Source organism: Carlito syrichta, unplaced genomic scaffold (genome assembly GCF_000164805.1).
Source record: "Carlito syrichta isolate Samal-C Ts95f unplaced genomic scaffold, Tarsius_syrichta-2.0.1 Scaffold249948, whole genome shotgun sequence".
Taxonomy (NCBI): Eukaryota; Metazoa; Chordata; class Mammalia; order Primates; family Tarsiidae; genus Carlito; species Carlito syrichta.
The window spans coordinates 355203-368786 of record NW_007194044.1 but is presented as its reverse complement, the minus strand read 5'-3'; the positions used below and the strand labels follow the sequence as shown (position 1 = coordinate 368786).

The 13584-nt window shown below is 35.3% G+C and overlaps 1 protein-coding gene across 1 annotated transcript in view; it reads right to left on the bottom strand.

Moving 5' to 3' along the window:
• WDR72 (WD repeat domain 72) overlaps positions 1–13584 on the bottom strand; it is a gene marked incomplete at its 3' end in the record, with an annotated part of 50006 nt that overhangs the window by 17569 nt on the left and 18853 nt on the right. The window contains exons 11-12 of the mRNA XM_008051983.1: positions 11676–11896; positions 8410–8605 (exon numbers count right to left, since the gene is read on the bottom strand). Coding sequence (XP_008050174.1) covers positions 8410–8605; positions 11676–11896 — 417 coding nt within the window. The remainder of the gene's footprint in view (positions 1–8409; positions 8606–11675; positions 11897–13584) is intronic.

The following is a 13584-nucleotide window of genomic DNA, read 5'->3' as shown; positions in this document are numbered from 1 at the left end:
CTTTTTTTTATAGTAGCAGTACCATTTTATATTCTTACCAGAAATATACTCAGGTTCCTATTTTCCACTCATTGCCAACACTTGTTATTGTCCACTCTTTTAATTATAAGCATCCTACTAAATGTGAAGTGCTATCTCATTGTAACTTTGATTTGTATTTCCTTGAATGCTAATAATGTTGATAATCTTTTTATGTGCTAGTTGGTCATTTGCATATTTTCTTTGGGGAAATATCTATTCAAGTTCTATGTCTTTTTTAAAAATTGGTTTGTCTTTTAATTGCTGTGCTATAAGAATTTTCATATATTCTGAATATTAAACCATTATCAGATGCATGATCTGCAAATAATTTTTATCAATCTATAGATTGCTTTTTCACATTCCTAATAATGTCCTTTGATGGAGAAAAGCTTTTACATTTTATAAATTCCAATTAATTTATTTTTTCTTTTGTTGCTCTGGTTTCTTTTCTATTGTGGTAAATGTGAGTATACTATATATAAATATATGTGTATATATATATTCTGTATTCTCACATATAATAACTTCTTACATCTTTTCCGCAAAAACATCATCATTACCATGAGGAAACTAGCACTTATCAATTTAGTGATTTGCCAAAGAGTGTACAAATTAACGGTGGCGAAATCTTCTGTCTCTAAATACCAAGCAACAACATTAGTTTGACACATTATAAAGGTGAGTAATGAGTCAAGTGGCATTATTTTTGCTTATGGAAGTTACACTGTTTTTCATCTTCAATTAATTTCTACAAATAGTTGAGTTCTTCCTGTGTGTTAGCTTCTGGAAATAGAACAGTGAATAAGACAGACACAACTCCTGCCTGCAAGGTGTTGTTAGGTTAGTGAGGACAGATATTAACTCCAAAAGTACGAGAAGGGAAGTACATTATGCTATGGGAACAAGTAATAAAAATCTGCCCTCAAAAATGCTCATCAGTACATTTGGATATTTTAGCATATTTCATACACTACTCTTTTATGTGTTGCCTTACATTTAAAAAAATTATTGCTAAAGTAAAACTTTCCCTGATTATATTGAACGTTCTTTAAGGAGGAAGGCCATATGTGACAATTCTAGCGTCTTTCACAGTGGTCTGTATTTCATCCGAACAAGAAATAATCATTGATCGCAACTAGAATGGAGAAAGGGAGTTAAGGAGTCACAAACAGTGAAAACTTAAGTACAAACTGGTGTGGTAACTATGAAGGATTTGTAATAAATAATAGTTAATATTTATTCCGTGCTAGCTGCCATTAACAGATGGTGTTTTTCAGAACTGAAAACTTGACAAATGTAATACAGAATGAAAAGGGAAGAGCAAGAGTTCAAACCCAGATTGTCTGCCTCCCAGAGCTCATGTTCATAACCCCTAGACACTGCCTCCTCCTTAAGAGATCAAATTTTGATAACTGTACAAATATTTAGTAGTGCAAAAAAGTTTATTTGCGTAAGCATATGCGTAAGCGTGTGCATACACATGCACTCATGTACATACAGTTATTCATATAAATAGACATGAATCAAAATAACAAATTATAGTGTAGCTGTGCTAGGGCCAAGGAGAAAGAAGATTTAAAAGATAGGCAGTAAACTTAAAACATATGTTGAGTAATAACATCAGTAATTATTATAATAAAGAAGAAAGGGGCTTGGAAAAGGTGACATAGGAAAAAATCCCTCCCTATACTTTAATGTATCCTATTTTTCTTTTCTAAAACCAATCATCCCCAAAGGGTTCCATCTGTAATCTACCACAACAAAATAACCTGGCTTTGAGAAAATGACATACTAGTGGGACTATTACCTGCAGGATGCGGCATACCTCAAGCCTACCTTTAACATACATATAATGAAAGTTATATGCCAGTAATGCTGACAAGGCAGTCAACACAACATAACTTTGCCCCTGTATCTACAAAGTGGTGACCTTGATGAGAAAGCCAAGCAATATGGTCCCTTAGAATGGTATAGTTGGTTACTAGTGTAATTAAAAATTTTTTATTTTATATGCATAGCAATACTAGACAGCAGCATGTGTTATAAAAGGTGACCAAGTAAAACTTGTGGACTGGAAAATTACTACTCATGTAGAAAATTTTTTTTTTGATATTTTAGTGTGTCAAATAACAGTGTAACCACACAATTTTAGTCTATTGAGGCAAATATGGTTATATTTCTGGAAAATTGCATCTTGCACATATTCTATATATCCTTCATCCTAAACTATTAAGGCAAACTAAAATCTATAGTAGAAAATTACACACTGAATATTTTCTAAAAACATGGTCTATTATAAGTTACTAGTTGACAAAACTCATCTTTCTTAATTTTAAAAACGTTTTCCTTCTAAGACATGTAGTTTCAAACCAAGGAAGAACATTGAAATGACATCATTGTAGACTTAATTTTCCAGCTAATTTCTATTAATTCTAGCAAGAAAGAGAAATTAAGAGACAGAAAATGTAACACCTGTGGTGAAAATAAGTCTAAAATGTAGTTATCTTCTTCCTTACGTCCTTAATTTCGTATGACTAGGTCTTGTTCCAACACTCTGTTTATAAAGTGGTTGTTTTAAAACTTGAAACATGTTTTCCCACAGAAACCATGTTATAATTGGTAGCTGGGTCCTCAAGCCATTTTATTATAGTGAAGCTTTCTGCTCAAGATCACACACTCCACATTACCTGAGCAGGAACTGAAAGAAATTAACAAAAATAAACACACATGGACCCTGAGTTCTACCAACTCATTGGTCAAAGACTTCAGTCCCCTTGAACTCCAAGCCCCAAGTTGCTTCTGAGATTTCCTTAAACCTGGAATGTATTATGAATATAATACCTTTAAATATTTCTCCTGGAGCCCAGCAGTTCCCCAGAAGAAGAAAGCCTGGTTCTCCAACATGAGTCATGGGACATGAACTGGCAGCTGCCTATGGCCTGTGCCCATATACGTAAGAGCTTCTTGAGCCAGGGAAATAATTTCAGTATTTTTTTTTTTTTGGTTATTGCCTTCCTATGAGCTAAGAAAAGACTGTCTTGAGCAATGATACATAGCTTTTACCTCTCCGCCCTTCCCGTCAGCTGTCGCTTCTGCTATCAGAGTGCCTGCCACTAACAGCCTCCCCACTTGTAATTTGCTGTTTCTAATCTGTCATCTGAGAAATCAGATGACCAGGGCTGTTAGAACTATGCGTAAATTTAGAGCCAATCTCTGAGAGATAGTCAGAGACCCTCTCCTTCAGGAGAGCTTGTAGCAGGTTTCCTGGCAGCCATTTCCTTTCTTTCAGAGTTTGTCTTATCTAATTCCCTGCTTGACAGTCTCAAAAAGCTGACCTCCATCTGTAAGAGGTGCTCCTATTGTACGATAGATAAGTGAAGAACACACCAGAATGGAAGGAGACATATGATCTAGTGCCTGTGCCAACACCTAGCCTGAGGACCTTCAGACTCACAAAACCTCTGTGTTCCATTTCCTCTCTAGGAAAATGGGTAAAACCATACCCATCCTGCTTACCACAAAAAGCCAGTGAGGTACAGTGGATTAAAAATTATAAACTACTTTAAGAATGAGTTATTATGAAAACAATGTCTTTAAAAGGAACAATTATTGTGCTCAAGGGTTTATAAACTGCAACTGCCGGCCAAATGTAGCCTGTTTCCTGTTGTTGCAAATAAAGCTTTATTGGAACGCAGCCTCACTCACTCCTTTATGTATTGTCTATTACTTCTCTTACACTACAATGACAGAGTTCAGTAGTTGCAACAGAGATGCTATGTCCCACAAAGGGGAAAGTATTTGCTATCCAAAACTGTATAGAAAAATGTTTTTCTGACCCATCTTATCAAGAAATGTTTCGTTCTCAAGTAAACAAGTTTACTGTCCCACAAAAAGTACAGTGGCTTAAGATGGCATATTTCACAACATAGCCCATATGCTTAACAGAAGATCTTCAATTAATAATAATGGTTATATTAATAACATAAGAAATTTATTACACAAGTTATCTGCTATGTAAATCCATTACTGTGAATAGAATAGTGCTCAGAATTATTTTAAATTCAATTCTTAAAAAAAGAATTAGATCAGAGTAAAGATTTATTTCTGGTATGTATTTTAAGGGGAAAAAAAATCAGTATTACATTATCCCTATTGTGTCTCACAGCAGTGAGGGCGACCAAGCCACCCAGAGTTGTCAGTGCCAAATAATTGTGGGAGCTCAAATATTAATCAAAATGACATCTCCAATTTTTTCCCTTCCTAATCAGGCCTAAACATCATGGGACATCCGGCAAATCAATAAGCAAAACTGGATGCCCTCATCACTTCCAACCTGGCAGCACTTCATTTTTAGCCAGAAGACAAGGGCACTCAGTACTAGAGAAAGACTGCCTTCCTTTAGTTGTTTGCCTTTTCCGTGAAGTGAGTGTACCCACCTATGATTCCGAGCTTTACTCTGGCATGCATCTGACTGTGCCACCCATCATAGAAAGAAACATCCCTTACCATTTCGGGACAAAATGGGCATGGAGGTACATGACTTTAGAATATACTTTGTGTAATCTACCAAAGAGACACGCAAGTAAAGTAAGACTAGGCTGTTATAAACTATTTGTGAAAAACTGAAGAGAGGCCTCACATCTTATCCTCCACTCCCTATATCCCACAGTCCCTCCTCGAACTTCCACCAAGGCAAATTTTTGGCAAGATGAGATTTAATTACTTTTGGCAAATTATTTTTGCCTTCCTGTGTCTTTTCTTTCTAGACTGCTTTCCCCAAAACTCTTATCCCATTGACTCCTCCTATTTTCTCTCTATGGGCTCTGGAGTTGCTCTAGAAAGATCTGATAAATAACTTCACGTCAATGTATTCCTCCTTCATTTATTTAGAGAAGACAGAGTGCTGGAGAAATGAAACTAGGAATCTGTTTATACATGGAACTACGTTTAAACCCTGTAGAGAAAATAGCTATAAGCAAAGCTAAAGCTAAGGAAGGCCCAGGAAAAAATCAATTGGAGTAGAAAATACACAGACTTTCACCTGAGGAGGTGAGATATACCTGTGAACTCCAGAAACCCCAGCAGAGACTTGCAGCAGAAAGCTAAGGACATGCTTGCACTTGGGCAACCATGGTCTGAGAGAACCCACAAATGACCAATGTTAAGGTAAACCCACTCATACTCAATCTACTGAGACACAAGAACATTGGGGTAGTTCACTCACTAATTCATTCATTTATCATCCATTCATTTATTCATGTATCAAACCATCCATGAACGGGGACATCTTATACCTTCATAGAACTCTTTTCAGCCTTTATTAGCTGGTATTTTTCCTCCTTTATGAAAACTTTATGAAAACATAAATGGATTGTTCATAAAACTTTATGAAAACAATCTGATCCCAGATTGTTCCACATTTATAGGAAAAGGATAAAACAGAAATTAAGTACAGTAAATATGATAGACACATCTTAGCTGAAATCCAGCTTGGAAAATAAAAAGTTGTTCTTTAAGTTTTAAGCACAATTGGAATTGTGGAGATTAAAGGCAACCTACAATAAAGCCAAGGTCAAACACAACACTAAAAGCAACAGCATAAATTTATTCAAAAGGAATGAGTGTGATGCAGAAAGTTGGGCCATCAGGGTGCTGTGGGGCTCAAATGAGGTGGTGAGTGGGATGATGCTTTGAAAAAGTGAAGTTACATCACAAATGTGAAGGCGTTGGTAGAATTATTAATATTATTACCAGCTATAACTTCCATCTTAGGTTGAGTTGCTGTTTTTTTAAACTATTCATGGAGATAACAGATAAATAGCCTCGCTTAGGACAAATACTCTATAAGTTAATTTGGCACTAAACATAAACAAATTATTTGATATGAGAATTCTAAAAGAAACTTTTTATAGAAAATAATATAAATGACCAGCTATAGGAAGCTCTTGAAGTATAGTATGTCCATAATGTCCACTCATTCAATTATTATACATGTGACAAATGTGACAGCCCACCCCATCCTCTCCTACTCTTCTGTGTTCTGCTTTGTGCACAGGGATGCTGGTGCCTAGAACTGAACGGCCTTCCCTCTCACTTCCAATTGGATTAAACTAGTGGAGGTGACTGCAGAAGGACAAAAAAGGCAATTTCTTCCAACTCTCTGCTTCAGTCCCACATCTCTGGCAGGAGCTGTTTCTCTTCCATGACTTCTCAGGAAGTGACCATTCCTCCTCTGTTTCATGTCTCACTGGATTCCAGTAACACTGTTTTCTCCTCTTGCTTTGAAAGAGCTTCCTGATGCTGCCAGTGCCTGGGTGCTTGGGGCCTTCCCACCCATTCCTTGTGTTCCCTGATCCCTACCCACACCTCTATAAGTAGTCTTTTTATTAAAGTCTCTTCATTAGACTAATCTGGGTTGAATTCAGTTTCCTCCCAGGACTGTGATTGAAATATAATATTGACATCTATTTATTGACATGGAAAGATGTCTGACAGAAAGTAGAGCAAAATATTAACAGCACTTATTAGGTGGTGGGATGAGATTATTTGTTTATTTTTGTTTATTTTTCAAATGTTTTGTAACATTGGATTATGTATTGGGGGAATATACAAAAGAAATAATAAAATTAAAATACATAAAGAAAATAAATATAATCTCAAGATGGACTAATGGTTCAGCTTTCCTCCTTTACTTCTTATCTTATCAAAAAATACATGAATAAAAAGTTGCATAGCCTGAAGGTATCCTGACAAAGCAAAGAGACCATGAACACTTGTAAGTGCCCAGATATTTCTCTATTTTTGCTGGATTCTATTATCTATGAAAAATATGTTAACAATTATAAAAGCAATTGCACATATTTATAAGTATATGTTATTTACAAGTTCAGATTTCACAAGCAGAAGTAACGATTTTGTGGCATTCTTTGATAATGACAATAATAATTAGCTATTACTAAGGGCTGACCACCTACAGGCATTGTTTACAAGCGTTGTAGGTATAAGCTCATTTAAATTTGACAGGAAGGCACTATTATTATCATAATTTTATATCTTTTTTTATTTTAAAGATGTGGGGTACAATTCAGGATTAAGTATACAAGTAAGTGGTCATCGTATAGGTGAAGTTTGGGCCTCCTTTGGAAGGCAGCATTATTATCTTGTTTCACAGATGAGGAGATTGACCAGCAGAGAAGCAAAGTAATTTGCTCAAGGTCATACAGCTCTTCACTCACAGGTTCTGGAGGTAAGCACAGGCTTTAGAGCCTCTTTTATGTATTATAGTCAACCACTACTCAGACCAATAGATTACCTAAAAATTCTAAACCTCACCTATTTTGTGTGTATTGTGAAAAGAAAAACCAGCAGTTTCAAACCGGTTCACTACTTTTCAGCTGTGCAGTCTTATACATTTACATATCAGATCTGCAAATTTATCATCAGTAAAATGGTGAATAATACTTCTCCCACCTACCCCAGAAACTGTGAAAGTCTAATGGGAAAATGAGCAGGAAATCCCATCAAAGCCATTAAATGAGTTATAAATATAAGGCTGTATTATGTGGCATCCTGTAAACACTAGTACATTAGTCATCATCACTTACACAGACAGTGAAATGTAAAGAAAACAATTATTTTTGGAGAAGTATGGCTCTAAACTATATCATTATAAACTATCCAGTCTGTTAATAACATCCAACATAAAACCACCACTGATTAATCAATAAAAATCATGCAATAGTTTCAGTGAAATGTACTCTCAAGTGAACTCCCCTGACTCACATGCATTAATTAACTCACCTTATTTGATATGGTCCAAGCATTTTCTGAAATATATTGTCCTCTATCTTTAGTTATGTAGTAAAACTTTTAAAAAAACTTTACAGTCCAAATTCTACATTCTCTATCCTTTGATATGAAAAGTTCAATTGAGCCACTCAGTTTTCAGTTTCCCTGACTCGACTTTTTGGAGTTTTATAATTAATTATATTCCATTATTACTGATCATCAATTAGTTCAAAATGTTGCTGAGATGGTGAGCATGCTGAAGAAGGCAGAATTTAATGATAATTTGAGACCAGTAAGACACTAAATTTCTCTCTTGTTAATAATTAAAGTAGATAACTTATGTTTTTATTTATAGCTTCCAGAAATATCCGGCTTATTCCTGTGCACTGCCCTGTCAGCTAATCATCAGTTGGTCAGGATCTGACTTAGGTCATTGTGTTTTATTTTCCACACGCTTTTAACCAAAGTCATTAAATGCAGCCCAACCAAAGGTTAAAGCAAGTGAGTTCGTCACCATTCTTCTTTGAAACTTTCCATCTGGCCAAATCCTTGTATAGCATAAATATATAAAGGATGAAAAGGGGTAAAATGCCAACTTACCTGTTTCAATTTCCCAGATGTAGACTGAATCATCTGCACATGCAACAATTAAAAAATTCTCAACTGGGTGCCATTTTATCATCCTCACAGGAAAAAGGTGCTTCCGGGCACGCAGGAGGCACCTCTTCCCCTCAAGGTGAAGCAGAGCCACAGAATGGTCACTGCACACACAGCAAATAATCTGATCACCCCTTAGCTGTGGAAAGAAAAAAAAAGTGCTTGTGTAAGTAAATAACCAAATGGTTTTTTATGATTAAATCAGATTTTTCCCCTAGCAACATAAAAAAGTTTTATTAAAGCCCCATTTACAAAAGGACATTTCTGCTTTCTACAGCACCTCTCCACATAAACACTCCACAGAAGAGCTTTAAACACTGAGCAGAGTTTAAACTCAACAACTTATCAGGAAGGTCAAGATATACAAGCAAAAAGGAGAATTCCAGGACAGATCTACTTAAAAGATAAATGAAGGACTTGACCATCACTCAGCAAATTCAGACAGTGAGGCAGACATAGGAAACAATACAGAATAAAATAAACCCCAGGACTAATTTGTTGCCACAAAAATAAGCTATTTGTAGACACAAGCTTAGGTCCAAGGGTATCACGACTGATATTTTCCACTTATAGCCTCAAATTGTGTTTTGGTGCGTTCTCCAAACTATACATATTCTAATCCAAAGAGGAAATCCAGTGTAGACACAACCTAAAAGAAGTAAGCATTATTAGATAGTTCCAACTGAATATATAGCCTCAGAGACACGAGGATCAAAATAGGCTCATAGGACAACAATCCTTAAGACACTTTTTCAAAAGTCAGTATGTGTTTACCCTGAATAGTTTAGGACAATAACCATGTATGCTGGGTGCTAATGATCTAGCTAGAATTTTAGTTGCTGTGTTTATTTTAAAGTACCAGTTGAGATCCCTTAAGATTCCCAGAACTCATTATTATTCACTCTGTGGGGGCATTAGGGTACATGTTTTGTTTTCTAATTCATTTTAAGTAGGCTACACAAATCCCGAGGGAAGAGGAAAAAAATCACAAAATGGCAAGCATAATAGATCTGGAACCTAGACTTGTAGAATGGATCATATGGCACTTCTTCCTCTGCCTCTTGGAGTCCCTGCCCATCCCACAGCTTCTAGAATGGGCAGCTCAATGTGCTTCAGGAAACTTATATAAGCATACACACATATGCCATGTGAACACAAACCTTATGGCCAGAGAGGACATAGACTAGTGATCCACGGTAGGCCAAATTCTGCTTTCTAGATTTAAAATTATAAAGCTAAAAGACTTCATAGGAAGAAGCAAGAAAAGGAAGCAATCACAGAAAAACAGAATCTTTTGAGGTAGGAGACCTTGGTTTCTGAAATTATAGTTCAAATTCCACTGAGACCTTGCTGCAGTGTTTTGTTTTGGATGTCTGAAGGATCGCCTCTCTACTCTTTTAACAAACTCCCTTTTTATTTGACTTGGTATAAATGGTCCTTGGAGTGAAATAATCTGTGACTGAAGTAAAAGGGGTCAGAACTGGAAATGACTTGGACTGCTGTTCTGGAACTAAAAGAAGAAGAAGAAGAAGAGGAGGAAGAGGAAGAGGATGAGGAGGAGGAGGGGAAGGGGAAGGGGAAGAGAAGAAGGAGGAGGAGAGCCCTAGGAATAAAAGGTAGATCAAGGCATTCCAAATTACAAAACAGAAGTTAAAAAAAAATCACTTAACTTTGTTTCCTGTTTTGTGTAATCATTTGTGTTGCTGAAATTTTGCTTTCATTATGTCTTACTACAAAAATATGGTGTAAATTTTCTCCTGGTTTAATCTGGAGCTAATTTTTAGAATAATATTATAGAGAAATAATGTTTATAAGCCAATGAACTAATTTACAAAATCATGTTACCTATGTTACTATGTGCTTTTACTACAAAAGAAACTCAAAAATTGATAGTTTACATTTTTAAAAAATCATCAGTTCTACAAAAGCTGAATTTAAAATTGCCATTTCATGAGAAAATTATAGCTAAAACTATTTAATTTTGCCATTTCATGAGAAAATTATACCTAAAACTATTTAATTTTGCCCAGCAGAAGATAGATTCTCATAAATTTGTTAAATTCATTAACTGTTAAATGAATGAGCAAATATAAATCTGTTTAAGAAAAATAAAATGTGGTTGGGTGTGGTAGCTCACGCTTGTAATCACAGAAATTTGGGAGGCCAAGGTGGGAGGATCACTTGAACCAAGGAGTTTGAGAACAGTCTAGGCAACATAGCAAGACCTCGTCTCTACAAGAAGTCAAAAAATGAGCTGGGAGTGGTGGCACGTGCCTGTAGTCCCAGCTACTCAGGAGTCTGAGGCAAGAGGATTGAGTTCAGAAAGTCGAGGTTAGAGGAAGCTGTGAATGTGCCACTGCACTTCAGTCTGGGCAATAAAGTGAGACCCTGACTTAAAAAAAAGAAAATGTAACTATTTTCATCAGTGTTATTACAAAATAAATCACTGAAAGTAAAAGTTAATTTCTAGTTTATATATTTCTATATTGTTTGAATTGTTTTTGCATTTAACATTACTTTTAAAAATTTTAAAAAGATAAATTCGGCCTGGCATGGTGGCTCAAGCCTATAATCTCAGCAGTTTGGGAGGCCGAGGTGAGGGGATTGCCTGAGCCCACGGGTTCGAGAATAGCTGGGGCAACTTGGTGAAACCTCATCTCTACAATAAATAAAAAAATTAGCCAGGTGTGGTGGTGTGCACCTGTAGTTCCGGTTACTTGGAAGGCTGAGGTGGAAGGATCACCAGAGCTCAGCAGGTTGATGCTGGGGAGGCCATGAGCATGCCACTGCATTCCAGTCTGGGCAACAGAGTGAGACTCCAATTAAAAAAAAAAGTAAAAAATATAAAAATAAAAAGATAAATCCATTACAAATTAAGATATATAATGAGAAAGAAAAGAAAAATGTGTAGCTACTTGAAGAGAAACAATGGCTTTACACAAATCAGTGACTTGTGTAAAGCTAAGAATTGATTAAATCTTTGCTTTGAAGTTCAGTTATCAGTAAGATGTAAATTATAATTATACAATTCATATAAAAAGATTAGAAACAAAAATATAAAAGTTATCCAGTTGTATCATGGGTACACAGAAACTGTTTTTCTAATCTTGGGACTATGTATATATAGTCCTTATTTTATTAAGTGTTCTGTAATGCTACATAACTTTCAAATTTATGTGTTATATATGTTTTACTCTGTCTTAACTTACTCTGAACTTCTCTGGTGACATCAAAAGCCTTGTTACTGGACCAGCTTCCAAAAAGAATTTATGCAAAATTTTTTCAGTAAAAATATCCCACAAGATGACACAGGAGTCTCGGTCCCCAGACACCATCCAACTTTGGTCTAATTTTGAAGACAGACCATGTGGGTAAAGTAAGCAAGTGACACTTTGGTGATGGCCTTTAAGAACTTTGTGAGGAGAGGAATCTGGAAAACAATCAAACACCAAATAATACAGATATTATTTTTGTTCAAGATATAGTCTTGAGATTTTATTTTATAAATTTTTAACATAAGGAAACTACATATAATTAAAGCATGCCCTTGGCTAGGAAAAGTAGCAAACAATCCGTTAGATTATATTAAAAGATAAATGCCTCATGGAAGCCAGATTATGCTTTTGATGAAGCACTAAAGTTGATTGTTCAAAGTGTATTATAATTTCTCTAAGGACATTAGAAAGTTACCAATTCCAGTGCCATGAAATAGTAAACATTGTTCTAACAGTGAACAATTCATACATTTTTCCTCCATAAAAAGCAGTTCAAAATATCACTGCTGTTATTTAAATTAGCATGACTAAGTCAAGTACACAAGAACAGCAACACTTCACAGAATATTTTTGCTTTGAAAGATGTCAGAGGTAATCTAGTTCCATCTCTTTGCTTTACAGATAAAGTATCTGAGCTCAAAAAGGTTAAGCAACTTGCATCCAAGTGTGATAAAGCAAAGCATAATATTTAAGAACATAGCTTTGCTGTTTAAAAAATAAAATCTGTTTTTTTATTCCCTTGGGTCTATCACTTATTCTATGTGTCACCATGAAGGTTAAAATTTGGGATAATAATAGTGCTTACTTCAGACAAGACTATTTTGTGGAATAAATAAGATAATATCCATAATTTTTTTTAGCACTCTGCTTTGTTTTTGGTAAGCACATTTCAAATCATAGCTGTACAAGAATGCAGGGCTACTGACACATTACTGTATTGCGGGGTTGCTCTTCCCACTAACCACACTGCTTCTTCATCACTAGCAAAACTTCTCAAAATTGGAGAGCTCCATAAACCACAAACTCTCTTTATTTAAATTGAAAATAAATTCCAAAGAACCATAATTCTACTTCAGTTATGTCTAGTCCATCAGGCACATCCTCACTTTTTATCTCCTAACAAACCATGATGAATGTCAACTCAGATGCTACAAGTCAAATGCAGGTTTCTGCTTGTTTGCTGAATATTAGGATAAATCAACCTAGTTAAAAAATGCTCGGTGTTAGCTTTTGCACTAACTTTAACAGCAGCCATTTAGCTGTATACCAGTACATTACCTCTGCCTGGCTCATTGCCATTTACTCCCCTACTTCAGTCACTGAGGCACAAATCAGTAACATTTAGTAAGTAGCCAAAGTAAGCTGAGAACAATAGTAGGCAACGTAAGAAGATTTTTTAAAATTGAGATTTAGCCTTTACTCTTAAGGGTCTTATACTTTAATAGGACTCATATAATTTTTAAAAAGTTATACCAATTTTATCTACATACTCTAAAATTGCAATATCTTCCTATATTTTCTTACTTTACATAAGACAACTTACTGCTTAATGGTCGTTATTTAATAGGTATTTGTTGCTATAAGTACAAAGATGTATTAGAACACATATTTCATTAGCAAAGAAATAAAAATTAGAACAGGAAGACAGTATTTTTCTCCAGATTAACAGAAATTTAAAAAATTAATAACACACAAAGTCAGTAAAGTTTGGGAAGAAAAGGATTTTCATAGGCCATGAAAGTTCTTTACAGGACATTTTAGGCATATTTTCAAAATTAAAAATACAAACAAACGTTAATCCAGTCATTCTGCTCTTAGGAATTAATACTACAGATATACCCAC